The following is a 19,753-nucleotide window of genomic DNA, read 5'->3' on the forward strand; positions in this document are numbered from 1 at the left end:
TACGCTACGAACTTTGAATCTCGTAACGCAGGCACGACGCAAAAATGGAAGGAATAGAAAATGATTCATAAAAGGAGGCAAACGAAGAAAAAAATCACAACGATCTTTACTGCGGGCAGACGAAGCAAAGAGATGCTAAAACATTATAACAGCCCGTAGCCAATGTGGAGAAAGCAGCTGCTGCCACTGCAAAAACGGAACAGGCGTGTTTTTTTTTCTTCCCAGTGCAGGACTCGACTGCACACCGACTCTGGTCATTATGATATTTTCATCGTTCATTAAACGATCATGATCGCGAAACCGTGTTACGACTATCGAGAGGGAAACCGTCAGGTTTTGTAAGCTGTGAGCGTAGCAGCTGCGAGCGAAGAACTCTAACAAAGAAATCGTTTCCGACGATTCACCGTTCGGAGTCCGATATGGATCGTTCGACATTACTTTTATGATCCGTTTACATCTTCATTTCCTGTACAGCACAACTCAATCGTCCTGATGTGTTTGTATGATAGTGAAAATAGAACTAGCATATGGTGTAACAAGCAAACCGGGTAGCCTTACCTTGCACCGACGATAAGTTGATCCCCGGAAACATCGATCAGCATGCGGGAATAGGAAGTCACGTTTGCGTCCGTAAACCGATTCGCACTCACGAGAAGGTCTGTAAATCAATAGAGAATAGGATATATTAGTAAAAAATAAGTAAAGTATAACACAACTTTGATAAAATATGTTTAATAGCTAAATGACTCTTCTGTCATTGATGATGAAACTTGATCCTAGCTCAGGAATCTCCATATTGTAAAGATAAAGTAGCTGCAATCATGAAGCGTTAATTAAAAGTAGCGTTCAAAATGCTTTTTGTTGAAATTGCTCAAGAATTCGTACAAGTAAAGATTGTTAACGAATAATCAGAAATTTGTTTTTTGATATGTTCGCTCAAAATGCCCTGTCTTCATTGCTTGAACAGAGAATTATCGGCTAAGAATTGATCAAACTTTCCTAGGGGAACACACATTTTGTTGCCATCACTAGTTTTTGGGAGGAAGATGGGCTTGTCTTTAATTCAACCTGGGCCATTCCAGACCAAGAAGCGTTAAATTCGAGGACCATCCAAGGGCGGATCATAGGATCATGAGGTTTCGAGGAGCTCCGATTATTTCGACCAAATCACATAAGCAAGCTGTTGGGTCCTGGGCATCTAGATCATTTGGAGAACTTCGAAATTCATAAGGGACCTTATAAAACGTTTCTGCTTTATATGGAGCCTCCAACATTCATTCTGTTTAGGGACTTCAATGACCTTAATCCGTCACTAGGTCCATCTGCTAATCCCGATCCTGATGCATTAAGATCACATAGACATGATTGTTTTCAAGTTTTCCTATTTGGCAGAAGATTACCAAAGGATGAAGCAAAAGTCGCGAAACCTCGGGCTGGAGATCATCGAGGTAACGTCGCTAATAATTTACGTAGGTGTGATACAGATATTCAGGTTTGAAGTCGTTCAGAACTTTATTCATCTTCGAAGTTCAACGCCAGCAACAGCATAGATCTTGAGATATACGCAAGGATGATGTTTGTTATCTGATCATAGTAAAGCTTGAGGACACTCCGTCCCAACCGAAGAATCTTTAACTGTAGAACAATAACAGTCCCAGAACTCACCTAAGCTTATGAGACATAGAACCTGATCAAAACTGAGATATTCCTCTCCTTTCAATTCGAGTTGAAGTTTCTCAGATGGGGCGGCCCGGTGGTAGATGCGACAGCGGCACTGGTCTTCACTCGGCAAAACCGAGGGTCAAATCTCATCTGGGCTGCTCCCCCATAGGAAGGACTCAGTATCCAACTATGCGGTAACAATAAGTCTAGTAAGCTATAAATGGCAGGCATGACTCTAAGAAATGATCGTTGGGTCAATAAAGTATAGGATTCTCAGAAAGTTTGTAGGCCCTGGAAGTTTTGGAAGCACAGTAGCATTCTATAAGCTTCATGAAACTCTCATTATTTGAAGTGATTCCAAAGACCAGGTTTCGGTGAGATGATCCTGTCATGAAAATGGCATTGGACGACCCAGTTCTTGTAGTCTTGTAAGGCCGTCTACATGACAGAAGTCCACAGTGAAATAGAAAAAAAGGCTGGCTCACAGATTGGAAGGCGACGATTCTTCATCAAGATTGGTTTACAGGACTTTAACGATCTTGAAATACTTAACGTAAACAGTGGACACTTAATCGTAAATCGCTGCACAAAGCGCTGACTGGTCTGAATTAATGACGCTTCCCTTTTGTTCACTTAATTCAATTCGGTGAAACATTTGCTTGACACAATTATTCACTACAAAAAACAAGTCGCCATCAAGGATTCACACCTGATGATGACAAACTATACTCATCACCGCCATTACCACGCGACTCCATAACGCTCGCCCGCCCAAATTGCGATTGCAAATACCGGCAATCTCTGCCAGCTCCTTTTAGGGATAGTTCACTTAAGTCACACCAAGCCTTGCGACGGGAAAAGCAAAACAAAAAACGAACAAAGTGGGATTCACTCCTTTCAGCGCACTCCAAAATTGCACATTAAAAGAAATAATACAAGCAAATACACCGATTTGTTAATGGCAGTTCCGAAAGGGGGGGAGGGTTTCTCAGTTCAGTTTGGTCGCTATGCCACGGTGCCACGAACTGTCGACAGCGTATTGTTTGCTGAAGATATTGCAAGACCTTTTAGCGTACAGTGACACAGCCGGTAATATGCCTTTGCAGCAACGCGAACCAACGCTGTATTGCAATAACCATAAAGATAATGCAATGCATTGTTTTGTTTCTTTCGTTTTTTGCAGCACGGTGGATTTGCTGCAAGAACTTCTCGAAGAGATAAATGACTGCACCAAGGACCGTAGGGTTCTGCTTAGTGGCATTATAGCAAAGCGACGGAAAGAAGGAGCGTTACTTCCTTACGATAAGTGAAAAACAAACACTCTTTCAGAGGGACCGCCTCTTTGAAGCGCCTTAATTAAAATATCACAATAAAGCATACAACCTACAGCTCGACCAAGGCCTCTAGGCAGCGGTAACGTAGAATAGCGAGCTTATTTAAACGCGATAAAACAGCTCGACTCTGCAACCATTCCCGTAATATGCTACCAATAATCATCAATAACCCTTCGCTCCAACTGTACTGGCTGCCGTATTACTGCCTATTCTTCTCGGGTCCGATCTCTTTCCTTCCAAGTTTTTTCCCACCCAGTTCGAATGACACACACACACACTCACTCACTGCTCGGGCCGGTCTACGATTCAGCATTCGTATTGGGGCAATCGTTCCATCAAGATTGCCTCATAATCATAAACAACGTTCGACCATTAGATCATTTGTTTGTACATTGAAGACTAATTATTTGTGCATGGAATAAACGACAGCCCTTTCGTTGATGGGTTGCCGGGGGGTGAATCGAGGCGGACAGGCAAACCCTTCTACCCTTGAACACTGTGAGAGGAAAAAGGTTTCAATTCTTGCAGTAGCCGTTAACCTACTCCATCACCACCATCGGCGAATGTCGAGCAATCTAGCAGTGGTAGCTACCGAGCGGCGGTGTAAAGTAGAGTTCCTAACCGGCATGTTCCAGCGTAAGCAGAACTTCTCGAGCAGAACATTCGCCAAACATAAATGAAAATCGACAGAAATCCTATTCACCATCTATTCGAGCGAAGTGTCTCTTAGAAATCGATTCGTACAGTCGCGTTGTGCGACCCGGTGTGCCTGAACTCAGCGTGTGCCCAACGCGAAGGGTTGCATAAGATTTTATCAATTTATTTAAATTGTGCTCCACCAGCCACAACTCCGGCTCCAGACTCCGGGCCAAAGTCGTTCACACACATAAACCTTAGGGCGGTCCCGGAGAGCGACAACCACTCGCCAGGAGAACAATGGAATCGAAGGGTCGTCACCGCGGATTGTGACCGAATCTGCACAAGCCAATAATACAACGGGCATTAAACTTCCTTTTCGTTGTTCGTGCAAAAAAAAGGTTCTTTAAACATAGGGTTAAACAAGAAAAGAGCTAGCACACGTTCGTGGCATAATGTACCCGGGGGAGTGGAGTACTTCAATGACAATGCTTATGTAGGATGCAGTACGGGACTCGAGCGAGCTGACGACATGATCGTGCTGCTGCTGCTGCTGCTTGTGGTTCTAAGCCTGTGAATTATGCTTTCGAAACACTTCACCCCGACGGTGCACGAAAGTGTTGTGGAACAGTGGGAGGGAACAGTGTTGTGACTGGAAAGACGAATACTGTTCACCGCATGCAAGGAATGAATTTTATTTTCAGGTCCTGAGCACTGAGAACCTTAAGTTCTCCACAATATTTTAAGCTACAGTGCGATGCATTATAGTACAAATAGTTGATTTTTGGAAATATTTTATATTTTATTTTTAATGTTTTAATATTTCATTATATATTTAAGGGAATATTAGAAAAAATCTTCAAGTACTAGGACAGTAAGGTAAGCATTGGTAGTCACAGCATTGCCATAAAATTGTAAAAAAATTTAACTGGAGCAAAACAAATGATTAATTAAAATACTTTTAAAGGGTGATAAAAAAGATTAATAGATTGTATCATATTCATACAAGTTTTATTAAGGATATAAATTGTTCGAATAAATATACAGTGACGGACAAAATTATACTGATAAACTGATTGCAAAATTCTTCAGCAGAATCGAAACATTTCCTCAATTGCATACTTGCTTCTATAATATGGTTTCAAATTTTCACTTTTTCAAATAGCTTGCAATACTCCACTATCCTGTCCCAATAACAGTGAGGGAACAATTGTGTTCGCATCAAAGTCCTGTATAATATATCAACTTCTTCCTATTCCTATCGACATACTCTGCTAGAAAATATGTTTCACTACTAATGTTATGGTTCAACCGAACATGCTCGGGATAAGGCAAACAACAGGGAGGAAATGCTTTTTTTAATTTTTGCGGATTTTTAATCGTCAACACATGCGGTGTTGACAATTCGGTGTCTTGCCTTTATACTGAAATTACGAGTAAATAAAAAATAATAAAATGGTTTTAAAAAAGTTGAACATTAAAAAGATGTATTTGCTTTGAAGAAGAAACAGCTATGGACCTATGAAGCAACAAACAGTGAATGCAATAGATAAACAAAGCGAAAAAAAACGCCAAATATCTGACATACTTTGCTTTATTCGAGTACAGAAAATTGATAACGTAGTGTAGTGTAAGGCAGTATATTTATATAAAATGATACAAAATGTTATACAAATACTGCAAAATATCTTACTTCTCATATTATATAATGGTAGTTATGTGTACCTAGTAAGTTATGTTGTATGAAGGAATATTTTATATGCCAAATAAAATATGTGTACGAAAAATTAAAAAACTCTTAAAAATTTGTATGTTATTATCGATTACAACTTACAAAAACACCAATTTTAACTATCTTTTCTAATTCTTCTTTTATGCTAAGAATCAGGTGTTCCCATGAACACGTTACGCACTGTATAATGCAAAAGCACATAATAAAAGACAGAGAAAAGTTGGTCTAAATGTGATTTTAATTTGATCGTTTTTTATTTATGCAGGTGGGCATTATTTTGCAAATATTGCATATATAAATAATCATAAACAGCTTTCTTAAAAAGCACAAAATACTGCTCCGTATGCATCGAGCCTAAATGCACACTGTTCCCACTACCCAGTTGCATCAGTAACTTATGACTTTGTGCGGTGCCAGGATATTTTAATTACGCCTGTAATTCATACACTCATTTATTGCACCATATCGCGTTCATTGGGGGTTGCAGTGCAGCTCTGCTTGCAAGCTCTCGAGACGCCATCATAACCCCGACCACGCGCATTTGCAAAGCCACTTCTTGTGATCTTAAAATGATAGAGCAACAACGAAATAACTCCGAGACCACGCGACAACCCAGCTCTCAAGAAACACACACACACGCGCAGAAAAGTGAACGTGTGCCATACTGTTCCGGGTTTTGGTTGCTGGAAGTCGTAACATCGTACCTTGGTTTAGATCTTTGCAAAGGATGGCTTTGCACGCTTAATTGAATATTGCAACAGTATAATACCCCACACGCAAAAGCTTGCGTTGAATACCATCAGCGTTACATTTTATGCAGTACAGTCAATCAATAAAGACGCAAAGTGAACGCTTTACGCTAACATTTACTTTTACAAGTAGAATGGTAACAGATAACATCGAAACATGATCCACATACAGATCACGCATTAAGCAGATAACACGGATTCGTACACTATTAAGCATTTTTATCGACACTCGACCATCACTAAAACCTGGAGTAGGGAAATTGGAAGGTGATCACTTCGGCCCACCGTTGCCACTTGCTTGCAATTCCACAACATGACAACTACCGGTCTTCGGGTGTTGGAGGTCGCTTTCAAATGTCTTCGATGTCGTCTCGTTCACGCCACACTATCTATTTTCGATGTCCGAAACCTTCACACAAAAACACACGCTAGCCAACGTTTCGTTACCGATTGGCTAACTTTGTCAAGTGCATCTGAAGAAGCCAGCGCGGGCAAAACCTGAGGGAGTGGATATCAATGGTGACACACGATTGGGTAAAAGCTTCCAATTAACACCCGGTCCTCAGGAAAGACGGGGGAAGTTGTTATCGCGCGTTTTAGGTGACTTAGGGGACGCGATGTCTAGATTCCTCGGTTCCTAACCACCTTGCAGAAGAGCCGGTGAAAAGTGGGCAACCTCCGTTGTTGACCTTACAAGGTATGCGTTTCCAGGCGTTGGGATTCCTCTCCCGCCTGCTAGTAAGTATGATCAATTTTCACCGAGTTCCTGCAACCAAACAGGAATGATTATTGTGGTGGCTTCAGAGCTTTCAAGAAGACAACCTCTCGCAAAAAGCGTCTATTTTTCCTGCTTTTGCTAACAGGATAAAGTGGCGGGCGCTTAAACCTTGTGCCTGTAAATAAGCATCTGCGCCTGGAAAGGAAAACCGGGACAGGTTCTCCCGGGATCGGGTGTCTACCTCCTCCCTTGTCAGGAGAACCGGGTTCGTTCGACCCTGTAAGCTGAAACTTAGAAGTGTGCGAGCATCTCCCCTTCTAGGTCTCCGTGGCAGGGCACGACTTTCGCGCCAGGGCTGCTCTAGCCCTGGTGTTCGTGGCAGCGAAAGAGCAACCCCGCAAAACCCAGACAGACAGCCAGACGCAGTGGTTGTCACCGTCCGTGACCAAGATGACCGTAAAAGGAACGCTCGGTTGCACTGCCTGCGGAGCCTGTCGCGCAACGCATCGGCCCAACAATAATACACACGCAAAAAAATAAAATCGAACCAACAACGGGATCAAGAAGAAACAGAAAACTGCATCCACGATCGAGGCAGGACCGTAGGCGCCTTCCCTCTCGTTCACGCAGCTATCCACGAAAACTGTCGAAGCATAAGAAAAGCGGCCCGTTCGATCAACGACGATCTACGCCGGTAAAGTTTAGCGTCATCCAGGCCACAAATGGGAGAGACGTGGAAAATGAAATAAGTTAATTAAAGTGTTGGCTGTAAAGTGTGACCAACGAAACCAAAAAACCCCAGACGCAACGCTACCCGAATCAGTAAACATGCATTGAACCCACCGAAAATCCGTCCCCAAACAACAGCCAGCAGGACTGTGGTGAGGGTTGAATCTTCCTTTATAGGCACATCGCCTCACCCTATCTCCAACGTGGCGCTGTCCTTTCGCACCGAAAGCGAAATCCGAAATGTCCTGCTCCTGCAGCAAGATTAAAACGAAAAGTGAACGGAGTCACGGAGACACTGCGCTAAGCTTGCGATTTTAATAAAGCCATCGTGCGGTTGTACCACGCACCCGGAGGGCGACCAGTGGTTTACCTTACTACCTTCGTCGGACGATTCGCTGCCAAGCTTAACCACAAAAGCGTCAAACTTTGCGATACAGGGTACCATGGCAAAAAAAACCCTTTGTGAAGGAGATTATTGCTTCCTGAGCATTAAACAGCAATCGAACTCATGATGAACCAATCAGGCGCAAAACAATAGCCTACTGACATAATAATTTAGTGCGCTGTCAAAAGTGGTTTGCCGTAGGTTTTGGCAAGCCATCTTACTGTGCAGAACAGTATGGCCATCGAGGAGTTGCAGGGTTTGCGAGATTAACCAGCAGTGTTTGATTCGATTCTGTATTTTGTCTTGGAGCAAAAGGGAGCACTCTTTGGATTTCAGAATGGCAGGAAAAGTTATGAAAATTGCGAATGTCGGCAACTGGTTTGTTGATGTTTACTTATGTGTAATACTTCAGGAGCATCGAAATTATTTATCATATGACTATTTTTCATATGTATCATATGACCACAATTTATCGCATCGAAACATCTCTAATTAAAAATCTAAGGAAAGCCAAACTTCAATTAAAATCTATAAAGCGAATCCTCTAGGATGACTTTTACGCGAATTTTAGAGCAAAAGTGAAACGTAATTTAATTACAGACATTTCACCAGAACTATCAGCATTTCACCGAACTGCAAGTGATTCGTTCAAAGATATTACTTGCAAGAACAAATGGTAACCCTGCACTTCTCAGACGATGTCTCCAACCGCAAAAATTGCTTCATTTTACTAGACGAAATTTGAGGATGCTCTAGAAGAACAACTTTAATTTTCAGACAAAAGGCATTAGGCTGGAGTCAAACGCTTGATGGCGTCAAACAGTTTGAAAATCACTTTTTTAAGTGTATGATGAAGTGCATATTGGAGGATCTGAAAAGGTCACTTGCTTCCCTAGGTTTCTGAAGAGTTAAAACAAAGTTGTCTTAAAGGAGAATCGCACAATACAAATCATGAAGCTTTCACCCAGGGATAGTTTAGGCCCTCTGGAAGTCCTGAGCTTAACCAGTAGAGTTGTCTTATTTGAGCGAGTGTAAAAACAATAGCCTACAAATGATCTCTCTCTAGTGTGAAACGAACTTCAGGCGTTACAAGAGGTGCATAGCAGAAGACATCCGAAGACTCGAAATGAATGACGTGTTCTAGCTTGTTGGGTCGTCTTAATTAACAATACTACATTCAGAAAATTATGCTTAACTTCTTCATCGTTGAAAACCCTGCATTTCCTTACTAAAAAAACTGGGAAGTCAATAACATACACCCTAAAGAAAATCACCGCAAATCGTTATTGGATTGTGCGAAAGCAATCTTTTTTACTCGTGCTTTCTTATTCACCAGCGCTTAAATAAGATTGATTCGAAGTGGATAGTAATTAAATCGTGTTCAATTATCATGAAAACATCCAGTTATTACAACTGGACCATTCGGACCCTTCACCGGGACCGTTGTAGTCAACGAGAACTCGTCAAACGTCTCAAGGTTTCGGGCGCGTCCTTTCTCACGAAGGCGAAGGTGAAAGAAAGTGTAATTTGTGTAATTCGTCACTTCGAGAAAGAAAGTAAGCAGAGACGACGTCCAAACCGAGAACCAGCAAGACTTTCGCTGTGTGAACGTTCTTTCGCCAACCTGTTTTGAGTTACACAGTTGACCGCAGGCCCTAGGGAGAATGCGAATTTGAGCCCTTCTGTCAATAATGCAACAAGATGCAAGATGAGAGGAGGCATGAGAAAATGGGTCATTCGCGAAACCACAATAAAGTTTCCCAACAAAAAACCGTTCTAGAAAGGGGAAAAACAAGAATTCATTCACATGTGCATACACCCATCGGCAAATCGAGTGGACTCGTGCAGTTTCATCGCCTTAATAATTGATTACACATTTATGGCCTTAATTTTGATAATTTAATTTTTACTTCCCCGGTAGCAATCTTCCAGTTTTCTTTTTCTTACTTGCTGCACGTCCCTAAAGGTCGTTGTCTGACTGTTGCTTTATGCTTTTGCTCTCTCATCAGCATTGTTTTTGGTGTGGTGGTACGATGATGTGCTCCTGCTACGAGTTGCAGCTTAAATTATGGCCTTGCATCCTTGAATCGCCAACCCATTCCCGTTACATTACAAAACACATGCACAATGGGCAAAACTGGAGGATGGGTTTTAAATTATATTTCTGCATTATTTCCCACCATTTACACCGGGCCAACAACCCTTAGGGGCGTGTGTGGTTGTGGTCTGTGTATGGTTTAAATCATTTATTTGATTTAAAAATTCCATCATTGTGGTAGATGATGAACTGAGAGGTAACTGAAGGCTGGGAGATGACCACTTCTTCGTCAAGTGTTATCTGCATCATCATTTCTTCGAGGCTTCTGCTACCTTGGCAATGAAAGTCTTGTTGTTGGAGATGTTGTTGCTGCTGTACGCAAATGCGCAAAAAAAATGGTGCCTTTCAAGTGCGCCTTACTACCATATTGACATAAGCTTTCCTCTTCACTCGATTCCGACCGCTCAATGGATGATTGAGATTCCGAGATTCTGCTCAAAATCACACCATTCAAGGAACGCTTCTGTTTGTTGCTCCTTATACCAGTTTGCTGGGTGTTATCGCCTTCCATGCACATGACGGACGTACAAATTGACAGTTATATAGCTACGGTGGGGCTAGAGGGGAAGCTTCAGGAGAAAGGGATGCGGGGGGACGCGAACATGACGATGACGGGAGAATCAAGATCGAGATCGAAGTGTATGTGCATGTTGCTTTTCCTTCGCATTGCTTCTCACCGGTCACCGGAGGACCGCTACCTGTAGCCCTGCCGTACATGGCTTCCATACCGATTGACCGGTACTGGGCCGTCCGCAAAAGGAAGCTGCACAGGTATGCAGTCCACCGGTCTGTTGCGGGAAAATCGATACCGAGACGTGTCCGGGCGAGAGGTGAACCATGGCAAGTATGTAGCATCGGCTGTGGCCAGTTCGAGACATCGATTTGTTCACTGATACAACCCGCTATTTCGAACCCGCAATCGTACGATAGATCAACCCCCTTTCCCCCCATGAAAATGCTGATGGACGTACTCTGACGGAAGAAAAGCCGGCCATCACAACCCGCGACCAGCGCACGCGTACCTTCGAGTCGCGAAGAAAACCGTAATCTTTCGCCATAAATCAAAACCGCAGCTACGGCGGGCTCAACCGGACCGGAGCTTCATATGTGTGCGTGAGTGTGTGGCGACGACACGCCGACTCAGCCACATATGAACGTCAATAACCATGCACAAACTGTGTTGCATACTGTCACATTTGCAATGAAAATTTATCGTAATTCAAAGCGTCATTAATCAAAAGACTGCACCGTGTGACGAACGACGAACTCCCGCGGCAAGAATAATTACCACTGGGAGACTCCGCCGCGGATCCGGAAGTAAGCGAGGTGCACGATAACTTTTTTTCTCTCTCTCCCTCTCGCTTTACTTACTTTTAAAAGCGCAACCAGCGAACCATTCAACTGCTCTCCATTATCGTTATCATAATCGTAACCATCTGATCCAGGGGGTGTAGGGTCAGGTTTTGGGGTCGTTTTTTTCTTCCCTCTTACACGCTTTTGCTCGCTCACTCTCTCTATCTCTGCTGAACATGATGATGATCCTCAACTTACAGCGATGGTAACAACACGTTGGATGAGAAACGTATCTCTTTCAGGCGTAAATTACACGAGTCGCAAGATCGCCCTAAGTGCACTCGGCGCAGAAGATGACATTGACGGATAGGCACAGGAAGGTACCACGGCACGGAGGTTTACGGAACCGGAAAAATGCACCCCGATAAGGATCACTGCGATGCGAAACATTCTCACACGCTTCTTCAACAAGCGCTCTTAAGTAGCAAAATCGCCGGAGGTATCATCACACTACAAATGGCGGACAGCAAAGTGGACACCAAAAATAAACTTAATGTGAAGCCGAAATTCCATTGCAGAAGCGATTCCAATTTTTGCATCACAGATAGGTACGGTCTGGGCGTTCTTTGTATAATCAAAAAAGCAATCGTAAAATATCTCATAATCAGCAGAGGACAAATTTTGAATGAACCAAATGAAACCAGATCACAGTGGTTCAGCAACGGACATAATAATAATTTAAGTTAATATTTTTGTAGATCTGAATTTGAAAAATGTTTCTGGATAGGATTTTGAAGACGAACTTCGGAATTGCGACACGAGTCAATTAACCCCTTTCAAGATGAGTTATGACGTGTTAGGCATTTCTTGAAGCCTTATTTTTTAAAATCTGCTCTTAAACATTTTACTTGTAATGTTTTATCCTCTTTTTTTATTCATTATTTTATAATGTTCAATTATTCGGATGTATGGTCTAGGAAGAATAAAACTTGAAGCTCTCTAACACAAAGAATCTGCTGTGTGGGCCAGAATCAGAAGCCTTGTGGAGACGTTATACGTGGCCCCTTATGGGGTTCGAAACGCCTCCCTGTAAATAATTGCGGCTTCTACGACCGCACTGCCTACTTATATGAAGATACGCCTCTGTCAATGTTAATGAGGCTCCAAGCATCTGCTCAGTTGGCTCAGTATACTAGAATGCGCCCTTGAATAAAGGAAAACAAAAGAATGGACGTTGAGGATTCTTGGCTAGAATTATATCAGTTAATTAAGTTTCATAAAACTTACTCCTACCTACAGAGGTCCTTGCTCACTCGTTTCTAGATTCTTGAACTTGCTTATGCCTCCAAATGAATAACAAAACCTTTTGATCTGCATGAGATTCTGCATGAGATACTGGATCCAACAGCGTAAAAGACCCGTATCGCTGCCACTGGTCCACCAGACCTATCCAAGTGAAAGCATTATCATCTCTTATATCAAAAAGCAGTCTCTAGAGAATCTTAACATTTGGAGCGTCTCCCTCATGACCTCACCTGAACCACTGTGGCCTGTTTTCGGCATCTCTCCGAAAACTCGACACCGACCAGTCAAAGTCAATACCGTTTACGTCAACGACATATCCTACCATCCCCAACTTCCCCCTGGGAGCTCCCATTGAAGCTCCGAAATGGCAAAAGCAGAGCCATTCGCATCGCCACAATTCGATTCGCGCCAAGTTCAAACCGGTTCGGGAGGAAAACTTAAAATCACAGAAACAAGGCAATATGACGACAAACTGCACACTTTACCTTGAATGGTATGCAAAGACATTCCCACTGCTAAACACTCCCCGGTTCGCTCTCGCTTTGCCCGAAATGCTCAATCAATCACAGAAGAAGGATACGCCGGCGGCTTCACTTGTATTTGGAGTGATGCCCCCGTCCCCCTGCCCGAAGACACGCATCAAGTGTAGCGTCAAACGGTACGGTGTTTCAAGATACCGTGTCACTCCATTTCAGTCAGCTCCGGTCGTCCGAAACAACCTTAACTCGATCGACAGGTCGATCGTACCGGGACGATACGGGCTGCCCGGAATGCTGCTGCCACACCGTGCAGTGCATCGTTACACGTACCATTGACTTTTTCCCCTCAGTTGGCACAAAACGGTTGTTGCAGGTTTCCGTATGATCGCCGCTTGTTGCTCTTTGCTGCCCGCTTTTTCGCCAACCTCCGTTTCCCAAAATCGATCAAAACCTCGTCGTGATTGAAGTCCGGTACAATCCGGTGCACCGCTTTTTTTTCAAGACCAATCACCATCGTACCGGTACGAGCAAGTGAAGAATGTCTTAAAAATTGCCGGCCAAAACTCCAGCCAATTTCCAGCGGGCTAATGAAATGGAAGTGTCTCAACTCAGTGGGCCGATTTAAAGTGTAACGAATTTTCGAAGTCCACTGCTGCCACCCTCTGTCGAAGCACCAACCGGAGGCACACGCACGCGACCGGTCGAATGCGCGTGTGGATCAGGACGAGAAGATGGTTATGGAAATATTATACAACACAATTTTGTCTCAAAATGGCCCTAATTGGCCTTCGGTTAGCGGGCAGTGTGTAAACGGTTATGACGCTTTACGGTTTTACGATCCATTTTAAATTTTATGGTTCGGTTCCAGTGGTTGACGATTTTCGGTTTTTACCCCTCGGCTTTTATTAGCACCCGAACACCGAAAAGTCTGCCAAGTGTTGTGTGCATTAATTGATTCGTGGATATTAAAAACTGCATATTGGTGACACGCTTGCACCGATGACGGCACGGGAAAGGGAACAGAATGGGCAAGCGTTGTGTTCCGCGTAATGGAAAGCAGCGTATCCTTGAGAGAGAACATCACTAAAATATCAAAATAAAGATGTCACCGGCAGAAATGAGATGTGAAAGTAAGACATGTAGAAAGGATTGCTAAAGGAGGCCGACAATTAACAACGCTGGGCTCGGTGGATTCTTATTTAATAATTTTATGACGTTATATGCACAGGGTAGTAAGGTTGGCCTGCTGGTCGGTTTGATTGATCTTTTTCGATCGTCTGCCGTTGGTTTTCGAACAAGATATACTATTTAAAAGTTTACAACGTTATTTTCAAATTGAAGGGATATATGAAGCCTTTGGAGATTTTTTACTGCTTAGACACTTTCCCAAGTATTTTTATTTAAGCAGTCTCAAGCGGTATTTTTGGGGTGGTCCGGAGGCCGAGGCGATAATGGTGGATAATAGACTTCACACGGCAGGACCGGGGTTCAAATCCCATCCAGACCGCCTTCCCGTATGTAGGGCTGACTACTTTACTATGGGTAAATTTAAGTCACAGAAAGCAATAATGGCAGGCCGAGACCTCTCGAGGCTATAGTCCCATGGAAGAAGAAGAAGAAGAAGAAGAAGCAGTATTTAAGCAGTTTATTGAATTTTTCCCAAATATTTTTAAATTCATTTTAAGCTGTTTTAAAGGGTTTTAAAAATTTGTGAGACTTTCTCATTTTTAAGAGAATTTCACGGAAGAATAATTATCTTAGAAACCATAAAGAATCATTTAAGATTTAGAAAACATTTAATCATTTGTGAGACATATCCTAAATTAAAACAATTTTTATGAAAAAATAAAATAAACTGTCGATATGCGATAATATTAAAAGTACCTGAGAAACTATACAAACATATTAAGAAAGTTAAATATTTCTTGCATCCATCCATAAATTAAGGAAAGAACCCTAAAATATTTGAGGCGACCATGTAAAACTGTGGGACGGATTCATAGCAATCTGGGAAACCGATGTATAATTTTGAAACGAATTCGGTAATATTTTGCAATCCGTCAAATTCAAAAGCTTCAGAAAAATTTGAAAAAAAAACCGTTAAAATACTGTGACGGTTTCAAAACTATTTTGGAAAGCGTAGACATAGCCCAGGATAAACTAAATAGCATCGATAAGATGATGTTAGTTGTACGTTCTTCAAATAATACCTAGCTTATACAAGTCAAATATCACCTTTCCCGATAGCTGCTTCATGCATGTGAATGCCCTCACACAAAGCAAATAAAACACCCTAACACCGGCGCGTACGTGACATTTTGCATGAGAACTTTCGTTTGATGGACAGTAGTGGATGGAAGCACCTCGGAAATCCCGGGGTTGTGATAGGGTGGTTAGGTGCAGATGATTGCAGAAAATCTTATCATACCCGAGCGTTATCGCTACTTGCACACTAGCTTCTATTGAAGCCTTACTGCAACGGCTGTCAGGGCCATTCACCACACCTCACGCTCAACACCGGCTAGCTGTAATGCAAACACACTTCAGGGCAAGTGTGCAAACAGTTTCGCAACTGATACAGAAAAAGGCTTAAAACCCGCCGCGTATCGCATCGAACGAGGTGCTCTCTAACAATGGTGCTACAGGAGTATTGGACGTGTAAAACGAGCCAATTTATTGCGCTATTTTAGCGATTTCCTCATTTTTAAACGAATCCAGTATTAGGCCAGTTGAAGAACAAATCTTCAAAGTATAAAAAAAAATCTAATTCTTGTCTTCATCAAGGCGGCCTCATGTCTATAAAACTTGCTCGCGGCTATTTAAAAACAGCTTTTCTACGTTCTTCACTATAGAGCTATTCACCGCCAACAGCACCATCCGTGCTGCTAGTCGCGAATTTTAAACTGCACCACACATGCCTTTCAATAGCTTTCATCAAGCGAAAGTGCATGCCGCTGGCCTGCCTGCGCAACGAGAACACATCGCGCTTTATGCCGTTCTATATTCGTAACCATGTGTTCTCACTTTCCGTGAATGGTGCCCTTAGAAAGACCGGACAACCGAGCACAAATAATGAATACTTTCCTTTCGCTTTACATTAGCTTGCACAATCTTAATTAGAACGCTTTGCAGTAGAAACCGGGTAGCATGTACGCTGGCAAACAGTGAGGATAAGAAATAGAAATAGGACACTTGACGCTTCAACAACAACACAAAAGGCTCATCCTTTCACTTACCGTTGAATGAAATGAATCTGCGATCATTTTTAATGTCTTCTATCGTAGCCGACACGAGTGCTAGCAGGAGCGTCACCAACCACACTGAAACCATCCTGAAATTAGAAAAGGGAATAGTAATAATTAGTTACTCGCTAGCTAGAAAAAGCCCTAACGAATGCATGACATGACATCGATTTTGTTGTGCTAGGTCTGAACGCAACTTCGCTATCCTTATGCAACCTGCAGCAGATCAATCAGTATCAGTTCCCAAGCTGGATCAAGTGATGTTTGTTTAACTCGGCTACCATCCTACAGAACCTAACATCAAACATACAGTCCCAAGGAAAGCAACGCCCAAAGATGATTGATCGAAAGCACACACATGCGGCCAGCAGCGTCGAGTGGACATACATCGGGCATGCCTGCAGACGGGTTCGGTGGTGTAAATCAAACAGACATTGAGATGGGTTCAATAAACTTGATCTTCAACAGCTAGAACACCGGTGGACACCCGCCACTTCAGGTTCGATCTGGACATCATCGTGTGCATTCGTATCTTCTCAGAAACTTTCCCAGAGACTTATTGCCGCCGCAGGGGCGACCGAAGACGACGCTCAACTACGGTCAATATTTGTTCACCTAGCTCACATGGCTAATAATAAGGATGCTTTCCTGGCATTCCGAGAACGAGGCTAAGAAAGCTCTTAGGAGCCTTCCAAAAAAAAAAATTTACCGCTTTTTTCAAATCGAGCGCACACCAAATAAACGGTTTTCCAGAAGACTGGTCTGTTTGCGTTGGCTTTCTTCCAACATTACCAACCAACCTTACCGGGATAGTAGCGATCTCCGTGCTTTAACCACACCAAACTCGTCTTATCTTTGTTCGTCGCTATCGCTACGACTTTTCTGTTCGGTCACATCTCGTCTTACAAATGGGTTTTGGGCCTATCACCGCTGCGCCGAGGACGCGAGTGATGGGTTTTAGTTTCTTATCGGTACCCGGTTGGCGTAAGTAGTTTACCGCATCTCATATCTGCGCGTCCAGTCGTAAGTGTGTGCAATAAATAAGGCAACAGCCTTTTTTTTCTATCCCCCTAATCTACCGACCCAACAGCACCGTGCGATGGTACAATTCGCTTTGGTAAGGTGCTAGATCGCAAGCATAAACCACCGTCAGTAATAACCACTCTTGCTCAATGTGCGCTCTGGTTGGTGGTTGATATTGTTGCTCCAAACATGAGGTTAATCTAATAGTAGAGACACCTCTCAAAAGTCGTCAGCAAATGCGTTGGTGTGTGAGTGTATATGGATGGGTGTTATAAAAGTTTTAATTCTATGAACTAAAGAGCCTCAGACGTTTGTCTGTGTACTCATTATAGGGAGGGGATTTCCATCACTGCGGTTGAAGAGATAGGACAAGCGACAAGTGAAAACGCAATTGTTTATGAGCCTATGGGTAGCACGCGGTTATCTCTCACCAGCGGTCGTTTCATCACGAGTCGGTTAAGCAGTCTACCATGGGCTGATTGGAATATTTCGAAGTTTTATTGGTCTAGGAAGAGCCATTTGAACGTCTGGTTTAGGTCCTAACCATCCCTTGGACTAAATGAATATTGTAGCAGGTTATCAACAAGGCATTCCGGCAGATAATCCTGTAGTTCTGTGGTGATCCTGGAGACATTTGTCCTTTCATATAAGTGTGTAAATGCAATATCCTGTTGGAGATCTCGTTTGCTTTTGGATCTCTCCAAGGGAATTTGCTGAGTTTCCAAGATGATCTTCTTATGGCAGAACCATCTCTGGACTCCGTTGAAGATGAAGTACCTGGACCTGGTTCAGACTTGGTATAACTGGAGTCCAGAATAAAAAGATAATCTCTTCAGGATAAGGAATCTTTTCAGGGTTTCTGGACTAAAACTATTTGAAACTACAGTCCTGAATATTTGAAACTATTCTCACTACTTCATCTTTAACTGTATCCAGACATTGCTTGTTCATCCAGAATACTCTGAAGAGCAATCCATTATTATCTGGCTTCACTCAAGCCCCAGTCTAACTAATATTTGACATATAAAATGAACATGTGTTCATCAATTCTAGAAATTCAACTCAAGCGTTACATCTGATTATACTAATGATGAGGATAATAACACTCGTGATGCTATGGAGTTGGGCAGATGGTCAGATAAAAAATAATACGAACTCAGATCACTGTCTTGCGGTGAACGATTTCCATTCGTTTCACACGAGAACTGCCAGTCATAAGCATCTTGAATTAGGTATGCGTAATTTGGCGCATGATTTATGGTTCATCGAACATCAAACGTCTCTCAAAAGCAGCTTAACAATCATCAATCGGTCTCAAAAGAAGACATCAGAATCTTATTATACTTTTTTTGAGAATGGGATTGGCGCACTGTATTGCGGAGCTGAATAATACCTGTCCACTCGAAAAAAGATATCCATCCAATGTGTTGCGTGTGAGCTTAATAAAAGGTTAATTCTAGATGAATCAATCAACGAGACAGCTTTTGCATTTCATAAATTTAGAAGATGTCTTAATATTAAGATTTGGTGGATGAAGCACAACAGCAAAGAGCAGGATAATTTGTAACCAAAGCCCTTTTTTCCTCTTATGCAAGCAAATATCGTCTCACAACCGAAGGATTTTGAAAATCCATTTAAGCATTCCCTAGAATCGAACAATCGTTCCTAAATATCTTCCAAACTTCTTCATCGTAACCGCTCGATTAAACCATTTAGGGCGTAGAGCTAAATCCACCACAAAGCCTTATCCAACTAATTCGACCTTGTGCTCCAAAATTGCTCCAAAAAAAAGCACAAAACCCCCCTAACAATCAGAGCGATAAAACAAAAGAACCCAAAATTGGATTTATCGAAGAACTAGGGACGACCAGTAGACGACTAAAAAAACCGGGTTATCCTTCGGCCCGGTGTACGTTAGCTTCTTGGCTTGATTTATCGGTGCAGATTCTCAAGAATTTTTCGGTTCAGTAGTTCAGCCTTTCGGTCCACAAACGACGAATTCGCATTCGAAGCTAGCAAGAAAATTGATACCTCCAGTAAAGTAATTTATAGCACCAGGGTTTGCAAGAAAACCAAACAAGAGAGTAACTCCATTCCACTTCGTTCCCGGGCGTTCAAATTAAGAACGGAAGCCACGGGTTCGTTCTTTCCGTACCGCTGCTCACGCAGGAACTTCACGGTGAGTCTCGCGCTTGCTGCTTGGCGTCACGGTCACAAATCAATGCCGTTAATTACACACGACCGTCAGGACGAGCCAGCAAACACCCAACGACCAGAGGTGAACCAGAGCAACAGCACGATTCGTTCGGTTAAGAAATCGGCAACCGCCCCAACGTCCCGTGTGCGACGTAAACCTCCTTAAGTAACA

The 19,753-nt window shown here is 42.7% G+C and overlaps 1 protein-coding gene across 2 annotated transcripts in view; it reads right to left on the reverse strand.

Annotated features, from left to right (window-relative positions):
- LOC118508349 (semaphorin-5A) overlaps positions 1-19,753 on the reverse strand; it is a 132,035-nt gene that overhangs the window by 77,243 nt on the left and 35,039 nt on the right. For both annotated transcript variants that reach the window (XM_036048043.1, XM_036048042.1), the window contains exons 3-4: positions 16,357-16,451; positions 559-658 (exon numbers count right to left, since the gene is read on the reverse strand). In XM_036048043.1, the coding sequence (XP_035903936.1) occupies positions 559-658; positions 16,357-16,451 (195 nt within the window). The remainder of the gene's footprint in view (positions 1-558; positions 659-16,356; positions 16,452-19,753) is intronic.

This window comes from Anopheles stephensi, chromosome 2 (genome assembly GCF_013141755.1).
Source record: "Anopheles stephensi strain Indian chromosome 2, UCI_ANSTEP_V1.0, whole genome shotgun sequence".
Taxonomy (NCBI): Eukaryota; Metazoa; Arthropoda; class Insecta; order Diptera; family Culicidae; genus Anopheles; species Anopheles stephensi.